The sequence below is a fragment of the Grampus griseus genome, assembly GCF_964374135.1.
Source record: "Grampus griseus genome assembly, chromosome: 5".
Classification (NCBI taxonomy): domain Eukaryota; kingdom Metazoa; phylum Chordata; class Mammalia; order Artiodactyla; family Delphinidae; genus Grampus; species Grampus griseus.
In genome coordinates, this window is record NC_138998.1 from 143,464,567 (window position 1) to 143,487,466 (window position 22,900).

General features: G+C 53.2%; 1 protein-coding gene across 2 annotated transcripts; it reads left to right on the plus strand.

The window, feature by feature from the left end:
* Positions 1 to 617: 617 nt before the first annotated feature.
* LOC309822849 (pericentrin-like) lies at positions 618 to 22,837 on the plus strand. Of its 2 annotated transcripts, XM_082654900.1 has the most exons (11): positions 618 to 774; positions 3,403 to 3,609; positions 8,763 to 8,840; positions 10,483 to 10,684; positions 12,236 to 12,291; positions 13,205 to 13,379; positions 13,827 to 13,963; positions 15,888 to 15,999; positions 17,462 to 17,702; positions 17,955 to 18,033; positions 22,517 to 22,837. In XM_082654900.1, exons 1-11 carry the CDS (start codon positions 718 to 720, stop codon positions 22,736 to 22,738), a joined length of 1,566 nt encoding a protein of 521 aa, XP_082511026.1. In that variant the 5' UTR covers positions 618 to 717; the 3' UTR covers positions 22,739 to 22,837. The 2 variants fall into 2 exon arrangements, 1 of the variants encoding a protein (XP_082511026.1); XR_014296779.1 differs by lacking the exons at positions 618 to 774; positions 10,483 to 10,684; positions 12,236 to 12,291; ... (4 more) ...; positions 17,955 to 18,033; positions 22,517 to 22,837 and having other exon boundaries at positions 3,314 to 3,609.
* Positions 22,838 to 22,900: the final 63 nt, after the last annotated feature.

The window sequence follows — 22,900 nt, forward strand, 5'->3', positions numbered from 1 at the left end:
AGGAGGGACTCCTAGGAACGGAATCAAGTGATTTTGCTGGCTGTCTGCGATCGTGACACGAACAGGGCCACCATCCCGGTCGCCGAAAGGACCCCTGGAGACGAAAGTTTGGGTCCTGCCACCCCCGGGCACAGCCACAACCCGGAGCGATTTTACGGGCAGCCCTGAGCTGGCGCACGCATGCAGTGGGGCCCGGCCTCCTGGGCTGTCCCCGGAGGCTCGCGAAGCTTGACTCAACTGGACACCGGCGCAGACTCCCCCCAGGGCGGCCTCAACCTCGCGGGAACGCGAACCGGCCTCCGCGCCAGTCCCAGCCGGGCCCGACGACCCACGTGCGCGGGGTCCTTCAAACCGACCAACCACAGAGAGCGCCGAGGCTGCCGCACCCCGCTCAATGGTCCTGCCCGAAGAGGCGGGAGCGTCTATGCGCCAATCGGAGGAACGGACGCAGGGGCGGAGCTCCGCCGGGCCGCGCCTCCTTGAGGGCACCTCCCTGAACGCGCGTGCGCGAGGGCAGGACCGCGGCCCCTGATAGGCCGCGGGCCGGGGGTGCACGCCCCGGGGCGGGGCCTAACGCGGGGCGGGCCCACGTCTGCGTGACAGTTGTCGCGGGGGGAGGGTGAGCCCAGGCAATGGGGAGGGAGTGTAAATAGAGCGAAGGCGGCAGCGCATCGGCCCCTTCACCTCCCGGCGACCTGCGAAGACCCCCGGAGTAAGATGGAAGAAGATGAGCAAGAGCAGCGGCGCAGAAAAGTGGAGGCCGGGAGAGCGAAGGTAAACGGCAGCGCCTCCTCCCCTCGCTGTCCCGGCGTGGGCTCCACAGGGCGGGCTCCGGTGCCTGCCACCGCCCCCTGCCAGGAGCGGACGCGGCCAGGAGGGGACCGCTACCGCCGCACTCTTGCCCTTTCCGCCGACTGGGCTGGAAGCCGCCCCTTGGCCGCCGCCATCTTGAATCCGCCGCCCTCTGCTTGGGCCCGCCCCCGCCGTAGCCACAGCCAATCAGCGGCCGGGGGCGCGCGGCGCTTCGCGGAGAGGTCGGGCGCGGGGTACGCCGGGACTGGCGGGGCTGCGCTTGCGCCGGGCAGGGGCGGGGCCGTGGGAGGCGGGCGTCCCGGCCCCTCCCCTCCCACCGGGACCCCCACCCCCCAACCCCAGCCCCGACCACCCCCGGGGAACTGCCAGAGGAGCCGGCGAGGCGGCTTCATTGAGAGACAGTGGTGTCCTCCGGACGCGGCGTCCCTGACGGCCGCCCGCTCCCGGAGCCCGAGGTGCGGGGACGGGCGCTGTCACCACACCTGCGCTCTTGTGCACACCTACTGGCACCTGCGCGTCTCCCTGTCCTCGCCCGGATTCCTGGAGGGCTTGGAGGCCGGGACTCCTTGCAGTTGGGCGACACGGGCGCTCCCCCTAGGGCTCAGCTCAGCTTCCATCCGGTTAAAACGACGTGCAGAGATCGTTTTACACGGAATTCTGCAGTTCTTTTTGCTATAGAAGTTCAGAGTGGTGTTCCCGAGGACGGGACTTGTTCACCCTGTGGAATGCCTCCCACCGACCCACGCCCTGGTGTCGGGGCTCCTGAAACGCCTGTGCCGCCTCCTCGCTGCTTGGGGCCCAGGTGGACAGTCCTGGGCAGGTGAGGGCGGAGGGCCTCTGCCGGGGCCGCCCCCCGCGCCGGGCCTGGGAGGTCCAGACGCCCGGACGGAGCCTCCTGGGAGGTGTCACGTCCCTGCGCTGCGGATGCCCCCGGGAGCTCTGTGCGGTCCCGGAGTGGGCCTTTGTCATCCACGTAGGCATCGTCCGGTACTCACTGTTCTGGGCGTGTTGTGGCCATTGAACCGTTTACCGACCAGAAGCGGGCCCTAGAGACAGTGGAGAAAGCCTGGGCGCGTGTGCTGTGCCGCCCTGGCCCACCCCACTCCGGCTGTCGCCGGGAGCCGCTGTGCAGTGCCCGCGACTATTAGGCAGAGCCCTACGAGGTTGCTGTTTGAGGTCAGACGTGGTCAGACATTGGGAATTTCACATGGATCAGCCAGCAGGGGTGTTCAGTTCCGTGCTAGTTCCTTCCCTTGAGGAAACCACAGGGCCACTGCATTAAAGGGAACACTCAGAACACATGGTGAGTGGTGTGAGGTGGTGACAGGCAGAGGACAGAGCGGCCTCCTTGGGCTTCCTGTGCAGGTCAGACTTCCGACTGGGGTTTGAAGAGTGAGGCTGTAGTGTGTTTTTCCCCTTTGCATGTGCCTGGCACGTAGGAAGGAGATTGGAAGCGAGCCAGAGTTTAATACTCACCGTTTTCCCTGAGCTCACCATGGTTTGTCAATGTGCCTGAACGTTGCTTGAAGGAGCATTAATGGTGATGAGAAGATCTCACCTTGGGAGAAGAGACAGATGCCTCTTCTTGGGTGACCACAGGCCAGAGACTGGGTCTGTGATGCAGGAAGGGATCTCACAGACGGTTAGATTTGATGGAGTTGGGCGCAAAATAAGCGAATCTGGGACTGGTTTTGAAGGCAGTGTCTGTTCTTGAGAGACGGTTTCTCTCACTTAAATTGCCTTTTGTGATTTTCCTATGTCCATGAAATTGTGCACTTCTGTTATCATTTATACAAACATTTGTTAGATGCATTTACTTTTATGACCAGAGTTGTCATTTGAAGGACCTTGTCCTCCTGTGAAAAGCTGACGTTAGCTATCCTACCTTTTGAATAAGGTGCTAGTGGGAGATGGTGTGTGAACAGTCTAAACCCTCAGATTTGTGGGACTGAACAGAGCCAGGTGTGCCTTCTGATGGGGACATTCTGCGGAGGTCCCTGGTGCTTTGGTGAGCTGCGTCATGAAAAATAGAACATCTGATTCCAAAAAGGAGGATGTTAGATTGACCTGGCTTAATTAATTTTTTGCTATTTCTGTACCTTGTCTCAGAATCTATGGCAAGGAAGTTTTGGCTAGGCTATGTATTTCCCTGATTGGGGAAAATGGGGCAAAAAGGGAGAATTTAGCTTTTCTATATAGTTTTAAACCTTAAACATGCCTTGATTAAGCTGTCAGTTTTTTAAATAGATGTACTTTTTAATTTTTGAATTTTTCTGTAAACTGTCAGGGGCTGGGACAGCTATTCTGCCCGTCAGCCTTATTGCTTTCCTTTGTCCGGAGGCATCATTAACAGTCCTTAATGTTAGATTCTTTGGTGTCATTCTGAGCTTTAACTCCCAGTATCGTAGATGTTAATGGAGGTGGTGTTTCTGGGACGGGGCCTGGTTGATGTGAGTCTGGCCAGGTGTGGCCGTGTGGACTGAGCCAGCCCCAGAGCCTCATGTGCCCCACAAGCTTGCTGTCTTTGTGGTTCTGTTACTTTTTCCTCACTTACCTTTGTCTCTACTACCTCTCCACGTTTTTGCGCAGCTTGCTCACTTCCGACAGAGAAAAACAAAAGGTGACTGTGCGCATTCGAAGAAAACGCCGGCGAAGAGGAAGGGCGCGGCTGTCGATGCGCCTGACCAGGAGGAGAGTCCGGTAGCTGCGGCCGAGGCTGCCGGACTCCTGGGAGGCCGGGCCGTTGGCAAGAACGCGTCGTGCAGCGACACCCCTGATGGCGCAGGAGCCCCTCAGGTAGATCTGCTCGGCTCTGTGTTCTCACGTTTTGCTTATCTCCTGGTTATTGCTAGCGTAATTTACTAAAAGTGGTCTTAGGTCTGTTTTTGCCTATCAAAAGTGGGGAAAGGGGGTTTTATTTTATCTTGCAAAAGTGGCGTATATTTTTGTGGTTTCACTTCTAATTAAAGATTTTTCTGCACCCCATGATTTTGAGAAATTTGGGGCGAACTGTTTGAAGGCAGGGGCCAGTATTGGTGCTGTGCGTGGTAGCGGGAGTTTGACAAGTGTGGGTTCCTCGGGTGTGGCTGTGCATCAGCCCCCCTGACAGGTATCTTTGGACACTTAAGCCGTAATATCCCTTCACCTGCTGTCAAATCCACCTACTTGTTGGTCTTTGTCCTTTCCCTCCTTTCTGAATGTGGGGTGAGGAGGGCAGGGCTGAAGGTGTCACAGAAATGGTGTCTTGTCTGTTGCTTGAGGCCCTGTGAGCTGCAGGGGCGGGTGTGGACCTGGGTGTTGAGGGTGCATGGCCTCCCTGGGCCTCCTGGTTGCCTGCATGCGGGTCTCCTTGGGGCCTCCTCTCGTGTGTGCACTTGAACTGGGGGTACCCCTAACTTGTGTGCAGCAGGGCCGGGGCAGCTGTTTGCTAGAATGAGCTGAAAACTGGTGGTTGAGGGCAGCATTTGACTCCAAGTCATGCTGTGTCTGGACGGCCTTATTGCAAAAAAAGGAATGATTGCTAGCATGTAAAGTTTATGATATTCTGCCTACAAACGTATTATAGAATGTTCCTTCTTTGGAAAAATTGGAAGACCTCGCCGTGGCGTTCCGACTTTGCCCGGGGAGCAGCTGCCCAGAACTCTGGTGCCTGAGTCTTTGGACCAGCCTGTGCCCACCTCACTCTGCTTCCACTCCCTGTGGTCTGAGGGACCTGAGGCTGGATGTTAGTTTCGGTTCGTGTTCGTGCTCTCGTTGCTTCTCTGGGGTCGAGCTGCGGGTCACAGCTGAGTGCACGGAAGCCACGTTGAGAGCGCTGAGCCCTGACCCTCAGTGGCTTTGCTCTGTGTGCTTCCTGCTTAGGCTCTTTGAGGAGAAAGCCTCGCAATGGAAATCATCATTTGTTAATTTCATATTTTTATTTTCAAATCAGACGAGTCTTTTTTATTTTAAGTTAAAGGTTTTGTGGTTTTTAGCTTTTCATTTAAAAATGTCAAACCCACAAAAAAATTGCAAAAAATAACACAGAGTTCCTGGAGCCCCCTCACCTAGCTTCCTGAAATATTGACACCTATGTAATCATAGTATAAGTCACATCAGTTTTAGTTAACATTGAAACAATACTGTGAGCTGATAGATAGAGCTTATTCTAATTTTTCCGATTTTTCTGGTCCAGGATTCTGTACTGCATTTCGGTGCCTTGTCACCTTAGTCTCCTCCAGTCTGGTCAGTTTCTCAGTCTTCCTTTGTGTTTTATAAGTTTGACACTTGTGGCGTCCTAGCTAGTTATGTCGTAGGATCCCTGTCAGTTTGGGTTTGTTTGGTGTTTCCTTCCGATTGAAGTCAGGTTGTGCATTTTGGCAGGAACACGGTGGAAGTGATGATGATGTCTGCTGAGTGCATCCTGAGAAGAAGCACAGGTGGTGTGGTGGTAGCTATGTCTCACTACTGGGGGGCCTGCCAGATTTCTGCTGACAGAGAAGTTTTTGTTTTCCCCTTTGTAGTTAATAAGTATATTATGAGGAGGTACTTAGAGACCCTGTAAATACTCCATTTCTCATGGTACTTTCCATTAGTTTTAGCTTCTATTGAAGATTCTTGCCTGCAGTAATTACTGTGATGGTGTTGGCCAAATGATGACTTTGTTTCCATCATTCCATCTACATATATTAATTGACGTTTTACTCTAAGGAGGAACTGTTGCTTCTCCGCAATTTATTTATTCAATTATTTATATCGGTATGGACTCCTAGATACTTATTTTATTATGGGTTTTAATCCATCATATCCATGTTTATTTTGTTGCTGAAATACATACATTTGGCCACTGGGAGTGCCTTTGAATTGGCATGTGACCTTTTAACATGCCCTCATCATTTTCTGGCGCCTTAATTCCTGGCACCAAGATTTTCTAGGCTTATTTTGCCCTTTGCTGCTGCAGCCCCAAACCAGCCATTTCTTCAAGGAGCCCTGGTTCCTTTCGGTGGAGAATGGCTCTAGAATCCAGGATCTGGGCGCTAGGTGTGCTTATTGCTTGAGGGGTATGGCTGCTTCTAGGCTGTTTCAATAGACAGAGCCAGAAAGTATAAATGTGTGTATATACACGCACATCTATATCTATCTGTCTATTTGCATGTATAATCAAAACCATGCGTTCACACTAATATCTTCAATTCCAATCCAACAGCACAGAATTTATTCTAGCTTTTCCCCTCTCCTTATTTTTAGCTCCTTTTTCCCATAGTGAGAAATTGGGGAAAAGGCTTATCTACAGTATCTTTACTTATTTGCTCAATCTTAAAATACACACAAATTAATTTCAGAATTGCTACTTCTCATGCCAGTAAACACAGATTTACTAACTATAGAATATTTGTTTACGCAGCCATCCGTCACTTCTCGAAAGCTCGCTTTACACCACTTCACTTTTACAAAAGATCTACGTTAGTACCTGTTTTTGCTAACAAAGAAATTCAAGGAGGATTTTCAGTTTTATGAAGAAATCTAATTGCTTCTTTACCTTTATGCCATCTTGGTTTATGAAAGCTTTCATAGGAATGCTCTGTTTTTGGTAGTGGGGGAAACCTGTAGTTGTTTTTGTCTTTATTTTTCCAAAGTTTATTGTTTAGCATTCCCAGGTTATTTGTTAGATATATGTACTTTGAATATTTTTCCTAGTCTTGCTTACCTTGCTTAAGTTGCTTTCTTAATGGTGTCTTGTGATAAGCCAATATTCTTAACTTTGATGTTGAATTTATCATTTTTTCCTATGGTTAGTGACTTCTGTGTCCTGTCCAAAAGGTCTCCCCTAGTCCTGAGGTTGTGAAGATAATCCCCAGTGTCTTCTTGAGGCTTGATGGCCTGGTTTCTATGTTTAAGTCTGTGATCCATCTCAAGTTACTTTCTGTGTATGGAGCACCGTGACTTTTAGAAGAATGGTTTAGTTTTGCTGGTTTTGAGTGTTTTATAAATAAAATAATCCGGTATGCATGTCCTGAGTCTGGGTCTTCTTATCCAGCATCCTTTAGGAGTTAAAGGCTATAGTTCTTTCATTTTCGTTGTTGTATAGTATTTTGCTGTATGGATGTACCTTGGTTTTTCTGTTCCGCTGTTGATTGGCATTTGCTATGAACATTCTCATACAAGTCTCTTGGTGTCTGTGTGAACACGTTTCTATGGGGCCGTAATTAGGTATTTAATGTCTGAGTCAGTATTTAGGTATACGTTCAACTTGTGTATGTTGAGCTGTGAACAGTTGTTCAGTTTATATTTTCAGTGGTGGCATATGAGTGTTTTCCTTGTTCTGTAACATCTGTGATTGGTGTTAACATTTGTCTTCTATTTTAACAGTTTTGGCGGGTGTGGAGTGGAGCGTATTTTAGCGGAGTGCAAGCTTAGTCAAACATTCCACAAAAATCAGTGTGATTCACTTAAGAGACTAAAGGAGAAAAGTCATGTGGTCTTCTCAGTTGATTTAGAAAAAGTGTGTTCTGCGAGAGAATGACCTGTAATTTTCCTCTCTTGTCAGGTTTTTGTGTTGAGGTTATGTTGGCCTCATGTGACGAGCTGAGAGGGTCCTTTGCTCTGTGGATGAGCTGGTGTAAGATGGTGGAGCTGTTGGGGACTGAAGCTTTCTTTGTGGAAAGACCTTTAATTGCAGAGTCAACTTACTGAACAGTTACCAGACTATTCAGTTGTGCTTTTTCTCAGAATGTGTCCTTCTAATCTTCCAGTTTGGGGTATGAAGTTATTCGTAGGAATACTCTTCTGTGGCGTCAGTGTTGACGACCCTTTTCAGTTTTGTTTGTCCTTAGATATGTTTTTCGTCTGTTTGTTTGTTTGGGCCACACCCTGCAGCATGCGGAGTCTAGTTCCCCAGCCAGGGATGGAATCCGCACCCCCTGCAGTGGAAGCTCGGAGTCCTAACCACTGGACCATCAGGGAAGTCCCTGAATTGTCAGTTGAAAGCAGGCTACTGAGATGGCCTGTCCAGTCACTTAGAAAACTGGAGGGTGGATGAGTTCACTGTTCCTCGTCCTTCTAGGTGGTTCCCTCATTCTTCTGTTTCCTCATTATTTAAGGTGGTGTTGGCATGGTTGGGAATAATTGAGTGTGACAGAACAATCCTTAGGATGATGAAATAGCATCATGATATGGGAGAAGCAAGGTTGCTCAGATCCGTTTTGTGTCTTAGATAAATGCAGGGGTCTGGTAGTAATTGCAAGGTAAAATGTTTTACTCTAGGAAAAAAAAAAGTAAATTTTCTCATTGTTCTTTGGAAGACCTGTAAGAAGGAATAAAATTATGCCAGTCCTCTCAAGCAGTTATAACTGACCAGAAAAGAAACTTGATAAGTGCAGTTAGGTCCAGCAGACCCTAACGCTCACCCTGACAGCGGCAGAGTGATGTGTTCGGGGCTGGAGGTGCAGGTGAACATGGGGGTGGAAGCTGCCCGGGAGTCGCCAAGTCGTGCGCACTGAGCCTTCCTGCAGATAAAAGCCCCAATTCTTGTAAACTTATGGTTCAAAACTATTGGGAGAAAATTCATTGGAAAGCTTTAAACTCAATTTTGAGGTGATTTACAAAAAGAAACTAAAAATACTATTCTGCAAATTATTAAGGAAAAGATTTATCTAAAGGAAAATCTTTAAGATGAAATATTTGAATTTATATAAAATTAAGAGCTTAGAAAATATGTGTTGAGCAACTAAAGTTTAGTGATTTGTGTTAAGTACGCGGTGAAATAAAGAAGCAGAATTCGTTAAAAATAGGACAGCGACATCATTAGGGAAGCAAGTTACATAAAAAATGTTTAGAGCGTGAGATTTGTGTAGGAGGAGAGTAGTGCAGATGGAACTGGTGGGCCTGGAGGCGGGCAGGGCCGGCGGGGGGGCGGCAGCGGCGGGCTACCCCTGGAGCCGCTGTGGATGCTCCTGGCCCTTCCCCTCCAGCTGCAGGAGCCCGGTGGAGCGGGGACGCCGCAGAAGCTGGAAGACGACAGTCCGGAGCAGCCTAGGGTGATGACGAAGGTATGCCTCTCCTGGGTTCTCGGTTAAGGTGTGTCCCGGTTGGGGACGCCTCCCTTGCGTGCGTGGGGGCCGGAGCCAACTGAGGAAGCTGGGGGCGGTCTTCCTGTGACCTTTGATCTTGGTGGTGGGCGTGGAAGGGAGAGTCGCCCTTCCTTCACTGAGGGTCCTGTGGGGTCAGCGTGCCTCCTGGACCTGGCCCTCGATGCCCATGCCCATGTGGGCAGCCCTGCACGCGAGACACACTGGGGGACGGGCTTGCCGGCTGGGCGCTGGTCTTACCATCCCAGTTCGTACCACAGTGCTTGGTGTGACTTCCATGAGTGTTGAATTGATTACTTTTCTTTAATCCATTCATTTTTTTCGCGGTATGCAGGCCTCTCACTGCTGTGGCCCCTCCCGTTGCGGAGCACAGGCTCCAGACGCGCAGGCTCAGTGGCCATGGCTCACGGGCCCAGCCGCTGCGCGGCATGCGGGATCTTCCCGGACCGGGGCACGAACTCGTGTCCCCTGCATCGGCAGGCGGACTGTCAACCACTGTGCCACCAGGGAAGCCCGCAAGTTTGGTTTTTAGTCTGCATTATTGCAGGAGAAATGTAGCTCAGAGGAGGGCCTGGCAGGGCCTGGAGAAATGGTCTCTAGTGGGGTCCGTAAAACCCAGCCTTAAATACACATTTCATACTTGTTTTAAACTGCGACTTGTAGCATCTTTGTGGAAAAGTACACAAAACTTAGATATAGCCCAACAGATGAGTACACCGTGAACAGCACGTGGTCTCTACAATTCAGGGGCAGGGCGGTGCTGGACCCTGCTCCCTGCTGCCCACCCTGAAGCGAGCACCCTCCTGGCTTCTGTGCCGATTCTGACGTAGAGCTTTGTGTGAATGGATCAGACGTGGTTCTGGTCTTCTCTCTCCTTTACCTTCAGCATCTTTGCATCCTTCTATTTGAGATGTGTGCCTGGTGAGCAGCATAGGGTTGATTTTTAACTGACTCACAGTTACTGGGCAGTGATTCCCTTATATCTAATGTAATCGCTGATGCGCTTGTACTTACATCAGACGTTTGATTGGGCTTTCTATTTGTCCTGCCTGTTTTGTTTCTTTCTTTTCTCCTTTTTGCCTTCTTTGGATTATTTTTTATCAGGGGATTAAAAAAAAATTCTGCCTTTGTTCATTTTGAAGTAATAATATACAGTTTCTATTCTTTTAATGGTGAGGTTATTAAATACAACATATATACTTATCTAAGTCTAAATTTAATCAACAGCTTCACCTTCCTCTTGCATAGTAGTTACTGAAACTCCATTTATACTTCCCTCAACCTCCGTTTTGGTCACAGTCTTTTTCTTAAGTGTAAAGCGCTCATAAATTTTACCATCTTAACCATTTCAGGTGCACAGTTCATTGGTGTTTGTACATTCACACTGTTTTGCAACCGTCAGCACCATCCGTCTCCAGAACTCTTCTCATCTTGTCAACCTGAAACCTGTCTGCTAAGCGACGTCCCCCAGCCCCTGGCAGCCGCCATTCTACCTTCTGTCTCTGTGACTTGGCGATCCTACATGCTTCACGGCAGTGGGGCAGTGCAATCGTGTAGTTGTCTCTTGAGCCTGGCTTATCTCACTGCACTTGGTGTCCTCCAGGAGCTGGAGCTGGAAGTGCTGCGCCTGAGCCTGAGCGACATGCACACGGCGCGGCTGGAGCTGACGCAGGCGCACCTGCAGCGCGAGAAGGAGGCGGCGCTGGCTGAGCTGCGTGCCGAGCTCGCCGGGCGGCACGCGCAGGAGCGGGCCCTGCTGCAGAGCCGCGCGTGCAGGGAGCTGGAGCTGGTCCGGGAGGAGGCAGGTACGCTCGGCGCCCGGCCCGCGGGTGTCGTCGGAGGCGCCTGGCTTCTGAGCTGTGCTTGGGCCTCTGTGTGCGACCAGGCCTCGTGGAGCCCGCCCCCACCCCCGTCCCCCCCTGCGCCCTGTGCCAGGTGGCGGCTCAGGTGCCTCTCAATCTGGCGATGTGCTGGCCTCAAGGTGAACTTATATGATTTCATTTTAATGTTTCTTGGTATATCTTTTGTTAGTACTTTTTTTTTCTTTGTGGTGCGCGGGCCTCTTAGTGTTGTGGCCTCTCCCGCTGCGGAGCACAGGCTCTGGACGCGCGGGCTCAGTGGCCATGGCTCACGGGCCCAGCCGCTCCGCGGCATGTGGGATCCTCCCAGACTGGGGCACGAACCCCCGTCCCCTGCATCGGCAGGTGGACTCTCAACCACTGCGCCACCAGGGAAGCCCTGTTAGTACTTTTTGTAAAAATCATACGTAGTAGTTTTATTGAGCTGTAATTCATGTACCACACGATTCACCCACTTAAAGTGTTTAAAGGCAGCACTTTGGTGGCTTTTCGTGTTTTCATGCTTAGAACGTTCTTCCCCCGGAGGAAACCCTGGCCCATTTCCCTGTGATCTGCCCCGGTTGCAGAGTCTGCCTCTCCTGGGGGCCCACCCACCTGGAGGAGCAGCCTTGTCGGTCCTTTGATGCCTTGCCTGTTTCTTCACCTAGATTCAGGCAAACACAAGGAGATAGTTCCACGTCCTCCCCTGCTTTTGTTAAATTTTAAAAATACGAAATATGCCTTCCTTAGTTAGGCCTGTTCGATGCTGTTTCCTCCATGTGCACCCCTGGGAACGGTCCCCCGAGAGGCCCACCCTGCCGTCGGGTCCCTGAAGCTCTGCTGCAGGTGGGGCCCCTGTGGACCCGGCGGGACCTGCCCTCGGAGGCTGGCTTCTGGGCCTTTGTGTGATTTCTGGAGTTGTCCAGGCCGCCTTCCCCGCGCCCAGGGCTTGCTTGCTGTCGCCTGGTGCTATTCCTCCCCAGCCCCACGCTTGGCCGCGCCCGCTAGTCCAGCCTCCTCTGCCTAGCACCTCCTTTCTTGTGCTTCTTCTCTCAGGCGGGGAGCTGTTGGGACCTAGAACGTCTTTACCTCTCTCCATTTACTTGTGGTCCAGCACCCAGCCTGGAAGCTGGCTCAGTGGGATCCTGGACTACGGGGCCCTGGGTGCACAGTGGCCTAGTGTGGAGTGGACGGGCCGAGGTCCCCGTAAGCAGAAGGATGATGCAGGCTCAGCGCTCAGTGATCTGTGCAGCCCCAGAGTTGGCCTCGCCCGGTCCTCCTGGACTGTCGCTCTGGCTGGACGTCACCCGTCCTTTGTCAGGCATGAGTGTGATTTGCTAATTAACCCAGACATCATCACCTGCTTGTTTCTCACAGATGTGTTCTGTCCTGTTAATGTCGGCAAGTGTTCGGTGGAGCGGCCAGAGGTGCCGGGAGCCTTCTCGTTTCCTGGGGGATCAGATTGTGGAAAAGTCTGAGCTGCGGTGATCTGAGCGACTTTTTATGTTTCTCTTGCAGCTGACCTGAAGGAGAAGCTACAATCAGAAATGGAGAAAAATGCCCAGATGATAGAGGTACACAGGATAAGAAAATTCATTCCGTGTACACGGTATTTCCCTCATCCCCACCCGGGACCCCTCCCCTTGATTCTGACAAAATGCAGTCAGAGCTGGAGTCGCGGGGGTGAAGCATGATGCGCTGCTTTCTCTGCACAATGTGAATTCATCACAGCAGCTGGTTGTGGGCTTTTGTGTTGCCTGGTGTGATGCGAGTCTCTTTCCTCCCATCTGGTTCTGAGCAGCCCTGTGGCGCGGCCCTGGCTGTGCTTGGGACACAGACCTTGGTCCTCACGGACGGGAGATGTGGACGCCACAGAGGTGGTGATCAAGTGACGTGGACGGGCCTCGGGGAACCACGGGGCGTGGGGGGTGGGGCGAGCGTGACTCTTGCCACCCATCCCTTTCTCAAGGCTACGCTCGTAGAGGGCCGTTGGCGCTGGTGATGGCCGAGGAAGTGTGTAGTGTTAGGGGATGTGTGACGTCAGACCGAGGGGAGCCGTGTGCCCTGGCCACTCTGGACAGGCGGTGGGTGGAGGATGGCCTTGTGCCCCAGCCCCTGCCCTCTGAGCTGGACAGAGGGGACTCGTTTCTTAGGGCGCCTGGGACAGCGCCTGACCCCGTCAGAGCTCTACGGTGTCGCTGTAGTGCCCGGGTCTTGCGTGGGGGAACGGATGCCTGTCTTGCCGGCCGAGTTCCTGTGCTTTTGCTCGGCGGCCAGTTCTGTTTCTGGCAGGTGGTCCTGGTTCTCGTGTCCTGGGCTGTTTGCCTGCAGGTGCTGCTGTTCCTGTGTGACTGAGCGTCCCGAGCTGTGTCCTGTACTCGCAGTCTGGTCTGGGCGGGGGTGACGGTTTTCGAATGTGCAGTTGAAATTTTTTTACCGCAGTAATAAACTATTGGCCATCATCTACTTTCTCCTTATTTAAATTAGACCCTGAAGCAAGACTGGGAATCCGAGAGAGACTTGAGCTTAGAAAACCTACGCCGAGAATTATCGGAAAGGCATCGGTCAGAACTGGAGAATTTACAAAACCAGTTTAAGAAAGAATTGGCAGAACAGAAGGCTGAGTTGGAGAAGGTTTTTCAAGACAAAAATCAGGCTGAATGTGAGTCTCTCATTAAAATGAGCAAGTTTGGAAGGGGACTGAGTTTTCGTGTGTCGTCCCAGAAACAGTGCCGTGTGATTGGCTGGCGGGAGAGTCAGCCGTGGGGTCCCTCCTCGTTGGTCACAGGCATCTCAGGTTCCCTAAACCTTCCGAAACCTTCATTTCAGAGAAATCTTCTGCAGACAAACAAAATCTTTGTTCTTCTACTAAATTGCTACTGAAAAAGTAGTTTGCGATTGTTCTCTTTCTGTTACACGGTGGGGCCCAGCGGTCAGTAGATGCTGTCTGCTGGCCTGTGGCTTCCCTTCCCTTCCTCCCCGAAGAGAGCAGGGTCCTGAGAACGGGGTCTGGAAGAGCCTGGGGGGCCCGCTGTGCCTGCAGCCGCCCCTGCTGAGGAGGAGGACGCTGTGCCGTCACAAGCTGAGTGAGGCCCGTGCCCCCCTCCAGTTTCCCTTCAGACTCAGGAGGCTCAGCATGAGGCGGCCCTGAGCAAGTTACGCGCGGACCTGCAGTTGGAACACTGCCAGTACGTGGAAGACCTGGAGCTGAAATTCAGAGAAAAGGACAAGGAAAAGCAGCTTGAGGTAGAGGCCTTGTACGAGGGGGCTGGGGGAGATCTCGGATTGGGGTCCTTTCACGCTCTGTTGTTGCCTAAAGCTTAAGCCCTAATATGTGTATGTTTGTGTTTATTTCTAAATCGAGGTATAGTTCATTTACAATATTATGTACGTTTTAGATGGACAACATAGTGATTCACAATTTTTAAAGATTGTACTTCATTATAAAACATTGGCTGTATTCCCTGTGCCGTACAGTGTATTCTCGTAGCTTATTTTATACACAGTAGTTTGTACCTGTTAATTTCCTACCCCTAACTCGCCTCTCTCCCCATCCGTCTCCCCAGTGGTAACCACTAGTTTGTTCTTTATGACTGTGACTTTTTCTGTTTTGTGTACACGTTCATTTGTTCTGTTGTTCAGAGTCCACATATAAGTGATATCATACGGTATTTGTCTTTCTCTGACTTACTTCACTTAGTGTGACAGTCTCCAGGCCTAGCCATGCTGCTGCAGATGGCAGCAGTCCTCTTCTGTGGCTGAGTCGTGCTCCATTGTACATATGCACCGTGTCTTCTTTATCCGTTCGTCTGTCAGCGGATGCTTAGCTTGCTTCCTGTCTTGGCAGTTGTAATAGTGCTGCTATGAGCATTGGCTGCATGTATCTTTGCGAATTAGTGTTTTCATTTTTTCAGATATATACCCAGGAGTGGGGTTGCTGGGTCATATGGTAGTTGTATTTTTAGTTTTTGAGGGACCTCCATACTTTAAGCCCCCCTTTAAAGAGATCCTCAGTATTTGGTGGAGCTGGTAGGGAGCCATGTCAGCATATAGAGTCTGTGACTTTGACTTAATGATGGTGTTCAGTCCTACACCTGGAGAATTCGTGCCCTTGACGAGTGCCCCTGGGATGTCTACAGGCTCCAGCCATTAGGGGTGCAAGGGCACATGCTCTGACCTTGACTCAATAAACAAGAAGTTAGCAAGAAACATTTCTGTGGCTCACGTATTCAGAACTCTTTTCCATTGGAACTTTACATACCGAAATGTGGGTGATGTGGCCAGATCTCACTCAGGGACCTGAAGGGCCTTTATCACCAAGACCAAGAGTCAGGCAATGCCCCAAGCACTGGTTCAAGGAATTAGAAAGGAAATAACTGGAAGACGGAGTTAGCCGAGGCCCGTGTGTGGGTTTGCAGGGAGGAGAGTCGTGGAGCCCAGGAGGAGCTGCGTCTGTGGCTCTCGCACCTGCTTCTCCCCGCTTTCCTCCAGACACAGGCCAGCTTGGCTGGGCAGGACCAGGGCCAGGCGGGGCCCTGCGGGCTGTCCCTCATCCAGGGAGAGAGGCGGCCGGAGGTGACCTTCTGCCCTGTGCCCTGGGTGAGGAGAGGCCCGTTCCACACGGCAGCAGAGCAGCCACAGGCCAGCACCGCCCACGCTCCCCTGGAAGCGCTCGGCCCTGTGCTTGTGACTTGGGGTGCCGGGTGGCCACCCTGACCCAGGCCCCGGGAGGGCAGGTGGAGCCACTCTCAGCTCTGGCGGTGCAGGGCCGGCTGGCACTCGGCACACACTTGGTGTGCAAGCTCTGTTCATCCCTGAAAGAGTTGCTTCCCGGGAAGGTTGAGCAGGGAACGTGGAGAAAACCACACAGGCCACACGAGGGTGAGGGAGCCCGTGGTCACAGATGGAGGGGGCCCATCCACCCTCCCTGACAAAGTAGGGGGACAGGTCTCTGCTGGGAACGAGGCTGAGGCCTGGGAGGCGTCCACATGAGAGGCCGCGGTGGCCGCGCGTTCCTCTGGTCCGCTCTCGGGGCCGCCTGGAGGTGGGTGGGCTTGAGCTGAGACTGCGCGTGTTCACCTGGTGCCCATCGGGTGCTGCACGGGTATCACCGGCACTACCTCGGGCCCGGGTCTTGGTCGGGCTCCCACACCATCGCCTTCTCTTCCAGTTGGAGAACCTGCGCGCCTCGTACACGGAGCTGCAGGCCCAGTCACAGGAGGAGATCCGGCGCCTGGGGGCCCAGCTGGAGTCTGCAAGGTCCAGCAGGCGGGAGCCGAGTGGTGAGGAGCCTTGCGTTCAGAATCCAGGTTCCCAGCGGCTAGGGCTGAGCTCCCCCTGCTGAAGCCCCGAGCTAGGACCTAACGGTTTTGCAGGCCCAAGAAGGTGGCTTAGTAAACTTCTGTGAATTTTGAGGTCTGCGGCTTCACGGTGCAGAGCTGCTGGTGGCAGCCTTGGCTTCCTCGTAGGCGCGTTGGTGAGCAATGACTCTGGCAGCCGGTGTCCTCGTGTGGACACGCACCGTTCACGTGTGCGACTGGGCTCACGCTGGGGCTTGGTTGAGCGCTGTCGAAACGCAGTTCTCAGTGGGCATTTGGGTCGTGGGTGTACACTGCCTCCTGGGTCCTGTGAGCTCACCTGCGTCAGGTGTTGTCAGGCTCCTGGGGCCCTGAGCTCTGGTTTGGGAGCGTGATGCCACGTTTACTGAGGGCAGCTCACCTGGGTCTCCCCCTCACAAGACCCCAAGTCAGAGGGGTCTCTGCTCGCCGGTGGCACCTTCAGAGGGAGGAGGTCACAAGACACGGGGCAGAGAGATGTGGGTTTGTCTCTCCAGACAGGCCTGGAACTGTAGGGTCTGCCCTTGTGCGTACATGTTACTGAGGAGCAAAGAGCAGAGTTACGAGAAGGGACCCGCAGTAACACCTGACGGTCTGGGTGGGTGGATAGGCCTCCCGTCCCCGCCCCAGCCAGGCTCCGGGCAGCCGCAGGCGGAGCTGGCGGACGGACCTGTGGCTGGGCTTCAGGCTCTCACACACGGTTTCAGTTAGTGCGCCTTCCGCTGCACCCTCCCCCGTGCGTTTAAGGACCCTCATGGGGAACGTTGATTTGGGACAGTGACCTGTTTCCATCCCTGTTACTTGAAAGCTAATAACTAGCTCTGGTGGACTGGCTGGCAGCACCCTCTGGGTCAGAACTGTGAGGCTGACAGTTCTCTTACGGTCTGCATTACTGTTCTTTTGCCGTTAACAAAATACCACCAACTCAGCAGCCTGAAACCACCCAGGGTCACCCACAGCTGAAGTCCAGATGTTGGGCTGGGCCTTGGCCCGGCTCCCTCGGTCGGCAGGGTCCCGTCCCTGTGCTTGTAGGACCGAGGTCCCATTTCCTTGCTGGCTGTCGGCCCAGGGGCTGCCCCCGTTCCTTGCCACGCGGCCCTCTCGTCTTCAGGGCCCCCACAACACGTGGAGTGCTTCTCACACTTCCAATCCGCCTGACGTCTGTGCCGGCCTGAGAAAGCTCTCTGCCCTCAGGGCTCTGGGGTTTACTGAGGCCGCCTGGGTGGTCTCCCTGTGCGAGGCCCCCTGTGCCACGTAGCATAAGCCCTGGAGGGTCCATTCATGGGTTCTGGGATGGGGGGACCTTTTACAGTTCTGCCCCCAGCACCACACTGCAGGCTCTTAACTAGCTTCTGATTTCCCCTAAGTGTTTCATTTTGAGATGATGGCTTACTTTCATCCTGTAAAGAGTTACCCGAGCAGCTCCTGGCCCGAGCGTCTCACGTGGAGGGGCTAGAACACCTGACGCGGGCCTTAGAGCAGCAGCAGGAGGAGAGAACCAGGCACGAGGCTCAACTGGAACAGCTGAGAATCTCTTCTGAAGAGAAGTTGAGGGAGGCTGAGAGGGGCCACCAGGAGGACCTGACCCTGTTACAGCAGCAGCTGCAGGGCGGGAAGGACAGCTCCCCGCCGGAGGCTGTGGGAATCAGGTAAAGCAGCGCAGGAGAACACGTTTATGATTGGGTCTAGACAAGATGACATTAAAGCTGGGCGCCGGTCTGACCCGCGCGCAGGCTGCGGACAGCGCGGTGCTGCGGGGGTGGGTGGGCGCCAGCCCCGCTGCGCCCCCCTGCCGGCGGTCATCCTGTCCTCGGCACAGAAGCGGGATCCCAGGGACAGCGGACTTCGGTGGAGGGGCACCTGTGTCGGGTCGTTACAGCACAGTTTCTCAATTCATCCAGTGCCTGTTCAGAAGAGACGCCTGAAGAAGAAGGAAGAGACCGTCTTGATCAACTCGGCCTTCAGCTGGAGCAGCACGAGGTGATGGGACACCGTTGTTTTGTTTTGAGGTCTAGCTGCCACAGGACATTATGACATGGTGACTGGATGCCTGGGTGTGCTGTGAAGGGTCAGTCTGGGTAACGTCCACCACCACACAGAGGTAGAGTTTTTTCCTTGCGCTGAGAGCTTTTAACACCCACTCTCTTAGCAGCCTGTAGAGACACGATACAGCATCGTTAACTGTAGTCCTGTGCTCTACACGACACCCCAGGACTTTTTATCCTCAAACTAGAAGTGTGCATCTTTTGACCCTTTCATCCATTTTGCCCACAGCCCCTCTCCCACCTCTGGCAACCACCAGTCTGTTCTCCATGAGGCGGGTTTTTTAGATTCCACATAGAAGTGAGATCAGACAGTATTTGTCTTTCTCAATCTGACTTATTTCACTTAGCATAACACCCTCAAGGTCCATCCATGTTGTCACAAATAGCAAGCTTTCCTTCTTTTTTATGGCTGAGTACTGTTTCCGTTGTGTGTATGTACGTACGTGTGTATGTGCCACATTTTCTTTATCCATTCATCTGCTGGTGGACATTTAGGTTGCTTCCATATCTTGACTGTTGTAAATAGGGTCTGCTGTGAACGTTGGGGTGCGTGTGTCTTTTCCAATTAGTGTTTTTGTTTTCTTTGGTTAAATACCCAGGAGTGGAATTGCTGGATCATATGGTAGTTCTTTTTTTTTTTAACATCTTTATTGGAGTATAATTGCTTTACAATGCTCTGTTACTTTCTGCTGTGTAACAAAGTGAATCAGCTATATGTGTATGTATATATCCCCATATCTCCTCCCTCTTGTGTCTCCCTCCCACCTGCCCTATCCTTCCCCTCTAGGTGGTCACAAAGCACAGAGCTGGTCTCCCTGTGCTATGTGGCTGCTTCCCACTAGCTATTTTACGTTTGGTAGTGTATATATGTCAATGCCACTCTCTCACTTCGTCCCAGCTTACCCTTCCCCCTCTCCATGTCCTCAAGTCCATTCTCTAGTAGGTCTGTGTCTTTATTCCTGTCCTGCCCCTAGGTTCTTCAGAACCATTTTTTTTTTGATTCCATATGTATGTGTTAGCATATGGTGTTTGTTTTCCTGACTTCACTCTGTATGACAGTCTCTAGGTCCACCCACCTCTCTGCAAATAACTCAATTCCGTTTGTTTTTATGGCTGAGTAATATTCCATTGTATATATGTGCCACATCTTTATCTATTCATCTGATGATGGGCACTTAGGTTGCTTCCACATCCTGGCTATTGTAAATAGTGCTGCAGTGAACATTGTGTGGTATATGACTCTTTTCGAATTATGGTTTTCTCAGGGTATATGCCCAGTAGTGGGATTGCTGGGTCATATGGTAGTTCTATTTTTAGTTTTTTAAGGAACCTCCATACTGTTCTCCATAGTGGCTCTATCAGTTTACATTCCCACCAGCAGTGCAAGAGGGTTTCTTTCTCTCCATACCCTCTCCAGCATTTTTTGATGATGTTCTATTTTTAATTTTTTGAGGAACCTCCATACGGTTCTCCATAGCGGCTGCACCAGTTTACTTTCCCACCAACAGTGCACGAGGGTTCCCTTCTCTCCACATCCTAGCCAACCTTTGTTATTTGTTGGTTTTTTAATAATAGCTATTCTGACAGGTGTGAGGGGGTGTCTCATGGTTTTGATTTGCATTTCTCTGAGGATTAGTGATGTTAAGCATCTTTTCATGTGCCTGTTGGCCATCTGTGTGTCTTCTTTGGAAAAGTATCTGTTCTGGTCTTCTGCCTGTTTTTTATTTAATCAGGTGGTTTTTTTTTTTTTTTTTTTTTGCTGTTGAGGTATATGAGCGTCTCCATAAACATTGAGAAAGGTTGTGTTTCATTAATCTTTAGTTGGGAACTGGACTGTCTTTATGTCTTCAAATCTGAATTTCCATCCTTTTCACAAAAGCTTCCTTCTGTGACACTGACAAGCAGAGCGAGGCTTGCTTTTGTGTCTCTGGTGACTCCACAGGCTGCATTGTGTCTGCTTGTTTAAAACAACAACCCGAGGTTCATGGCATGACTTGGAGGCGGGTGGCTGGCAGGTCGGGTCCTGCCGGCATCCCATGCAGGCGCGGTCACACTGCTGCTCTCCACGAGCTCCCCAACCGCCTGCGTCGTGCGTGTTGATGACCGGAGAGTGAAGCGCTGGGGCGAATGCGTGCTGGGCATCTTTTTATTGGCCTTTACGTTTCTCTTCGTTGAACGGCCTCCATGCCATATGTTTCTGGCATCTCTAACCATTGTGGGCAGCGGTGTTCACACGGCTCTCTGTGACAGTGGAAGCCTTCTGCGCCTGTTCTGATGGGGAGCTCCGAGGAGCCAGTGGCTCCCCTGTCCTGCTGCCCCCGGCGCTGGCGGTGGAGGTGCCGTGCTGTCGGCACGGCTGGGCCCCCGGCCGCGCTGCAGGAGTCCTGAGATGGCAGCCTGTGCCCACTTTTCGCACCAGGAACAGGCAGGGCCTTGACTCTGTCCCCACTTCTGGGAAGTCTTGAGCGGCCGTTCGGACAGCTGTTCCTCCGTGTGGTTTGTTCTCTCTCTGACGCTCCCGCGAGCTTCACGCTGCACCTCCAGGCTGGAAGCACCGGTCTCCTTCAATTCTCATTTCTCTTTTTATGTTGCTTTAGGCTTTGTTTTTGGGGGGGAGATTTTTTTCTCCCCTCTCCTCTAATTCTGCAGTTGGCTATCTTATTTCCATTGTCATTGTTAATTTCTGGGGCTTTGCCTTCTTGTTCTGTGTTCTTTCCTGTGTCCTCTGCTCAGCGTCAGGGACGGGGTGTCTTTGGTCTCCTCCCCGAAGGCGGCCGTTGGTGTTAAGAGGCCTCTTGAGGCTCCGTGTAGTTCCTGCCGCGTCTCCGTGCGTCTGCGTCTCTGTGTTGTGTGGGGCGTCTGTGGTCTGTGCATTGGTTGGTGACCTGAGGCTGTGCCGTCACGAAGCGTGAGGCACCGTGGGGTCTTGGGGGGCTGTCTGGCCAGGCAGGCTCCACCTGGGGGCTGGGGTGGTGGCCTCCCCTCCTGGGGCCATTGGTCTCTACCAGCCTCCTGCTGGGGTCCCTGAGAAGAGGGGCACAGTGGGGTCCCCACGCCAGTCTCCCTGGTCCACAGCCCCTGGGGGTCGTGCAGTCACCTCTGTGCCCCCTGTACCCGCTTCCCAGCCTCCCGGGTGTCTGGGCAGCTCTCAAGCGGCTCCCCGTTCGACCCCTGTGAGCATCCGTGATTCCCGTCTTCCAGCAGTTGGTCACCTTTGGCTTACTGATTACCTCTTTCGCTGTTTCTTCTCCTCATAGGTTTTATGAATTAAATTATGTCTCCTATCATCTGAGGGAATATAAAAACGATAGAGTATACGTGTGTTTAAGCAGAAGTCCCGTGTGTGGGCGCGTGTGTGGCGCATGGCATGTGCGGTGTGTGTGCGTGCGTTGTGTATATTTGGCGTGTTGACGCGCCATGTTGACTGAGGGTGCCTGGTGGAGCTCCCCCAGCTGGGTTTGGGAACCCCCATGCCCCTCTGGTCGGCGCCGACCCCTGGCCAGTGTCTCTCTGGTTGCAACTGTTTGGTTGTCCCTGAGGCTGAATGTCTTTTGACTTGTTTGGCCGTCGTGGCCATGTTTCTGCCCTTTCCTCAGGGGCCGGGAGCCCCTTGCTCTCGGCTCCCGTCCCGTCCCCAGTCTCCAGGCACAGCAGGATTTCCCTGTATTTTATCTTTGCTTTTGTCGTCTGCAACTGGCTGTTGCCTGGTGGGGGGTGAGACTCTGGCCCCCTTTTCTTTCCCGGGATGGCGAGTCGCTCTCGTCCGACTTGCTGGGAAGCCTGACCCTTGTGAGCCAAGTTGTGTCGGGAGCGCTCGAGTCCACCCGTCAGTCAAGTTGTTTTCTCCCGTGACCGTATGAGGACTCCAGTCCTGACTTAAAAGATAACTCAAGCTTATTGAGAGCTGGACATTTAGGCTGCCGTGGCCTCTCTGTGATTTTGAGGAAGATGGGGTGACTGGTTGCATCTTGAGGGCACAGGAAACGTTGACACTGCCTCGAGCCCCTCTCGGACCCTGCACTCCAGAGCGTCGTCCTCGGGGGGCAGGCCCAGCACCCGGCTCTGGATGGGAAGCGCAGGGCAGGGCGTGAGGAGAAACCCGGGAGCCGCAGGTGGAGCAGGGCGCCTTGCACCAAGGCCCTGGCCGTGTGGCTGGTCCCGGAGGCCTGGCCCGGGGTGCGGAGGGCGAGGGACGGGGGTCCGGTGGGGGACCCAGTGCCCACAGCTTGGCGTCGGTGAAGTAGGCCCACTTCCCTGCTGGAAGCGAGACATGGGGCAGCAGGCGGCGTGGCCATGCGTGGCGAGGCTCCGTGGGAGGTTCCGTGGGGGTGGGTCCCCTGGGGGGTTCCCTGGGAGGCAGGGATTCAGGAACGAGGCTGAGAGAGTCATTAGAAGGTTTTCTCTGTGATTTCCCAAAGGAGAGCCTGGGGTTACGCACACAGCTAGAAGGAAACCACCAGCGCCAACTAGCAGCGGGGAAGTCCTCCCAGGAAGTCCAGCAGGAGGCGGGCCTCGCGGGGACCCAGGTGTTGGAAGAGGAGCAGCATGTGTGGCCTTCGGAAGAGCCCGGCCCAGGTGTGTGCCTTCAGTGCCGCTGGGTCGCCGGGAGTCTGGCCTGCAGGGGACGTTCTGGGCGGTGACTGATTCCCACGAGAGCCACCTGCACACGCTGGCCATTCTCTTTGCAGTGTGGGCGCCGCGGGCCCTTCCTCGGGGGTTGAGCAGGCCTGGGCGTGTCAGGAGAGGGCCTGCCCGGGGTCACGGGGACGGAGAAGCTGTGGTCGTCCCCGGGGATGGTCAGG

Coding starts and splice junctions, on each gene's coding strand:
- LOC309822849 (XM_082654900.1), top strand. CDS start 718: ATGGAAGAAGATGAGCAAGAGCAGCGGCGCAGAAAAGTGGAGGCCGGG. Junction 3,610..8,762: donor ATGGCGCAGGAGCCCCTCAG/GTAGATCTGCTC, acceptor CTTCCCCTCCAG/CTGCAGGAGCCCGGTGGAGC. Junction 17,703..17,954: donor CCGGAGGCTGTGGGAATCAG/GTAAAGCAGCGC, acceptor CAATTCATCCAG/TGCCTGTTCAGAAGAGACGC.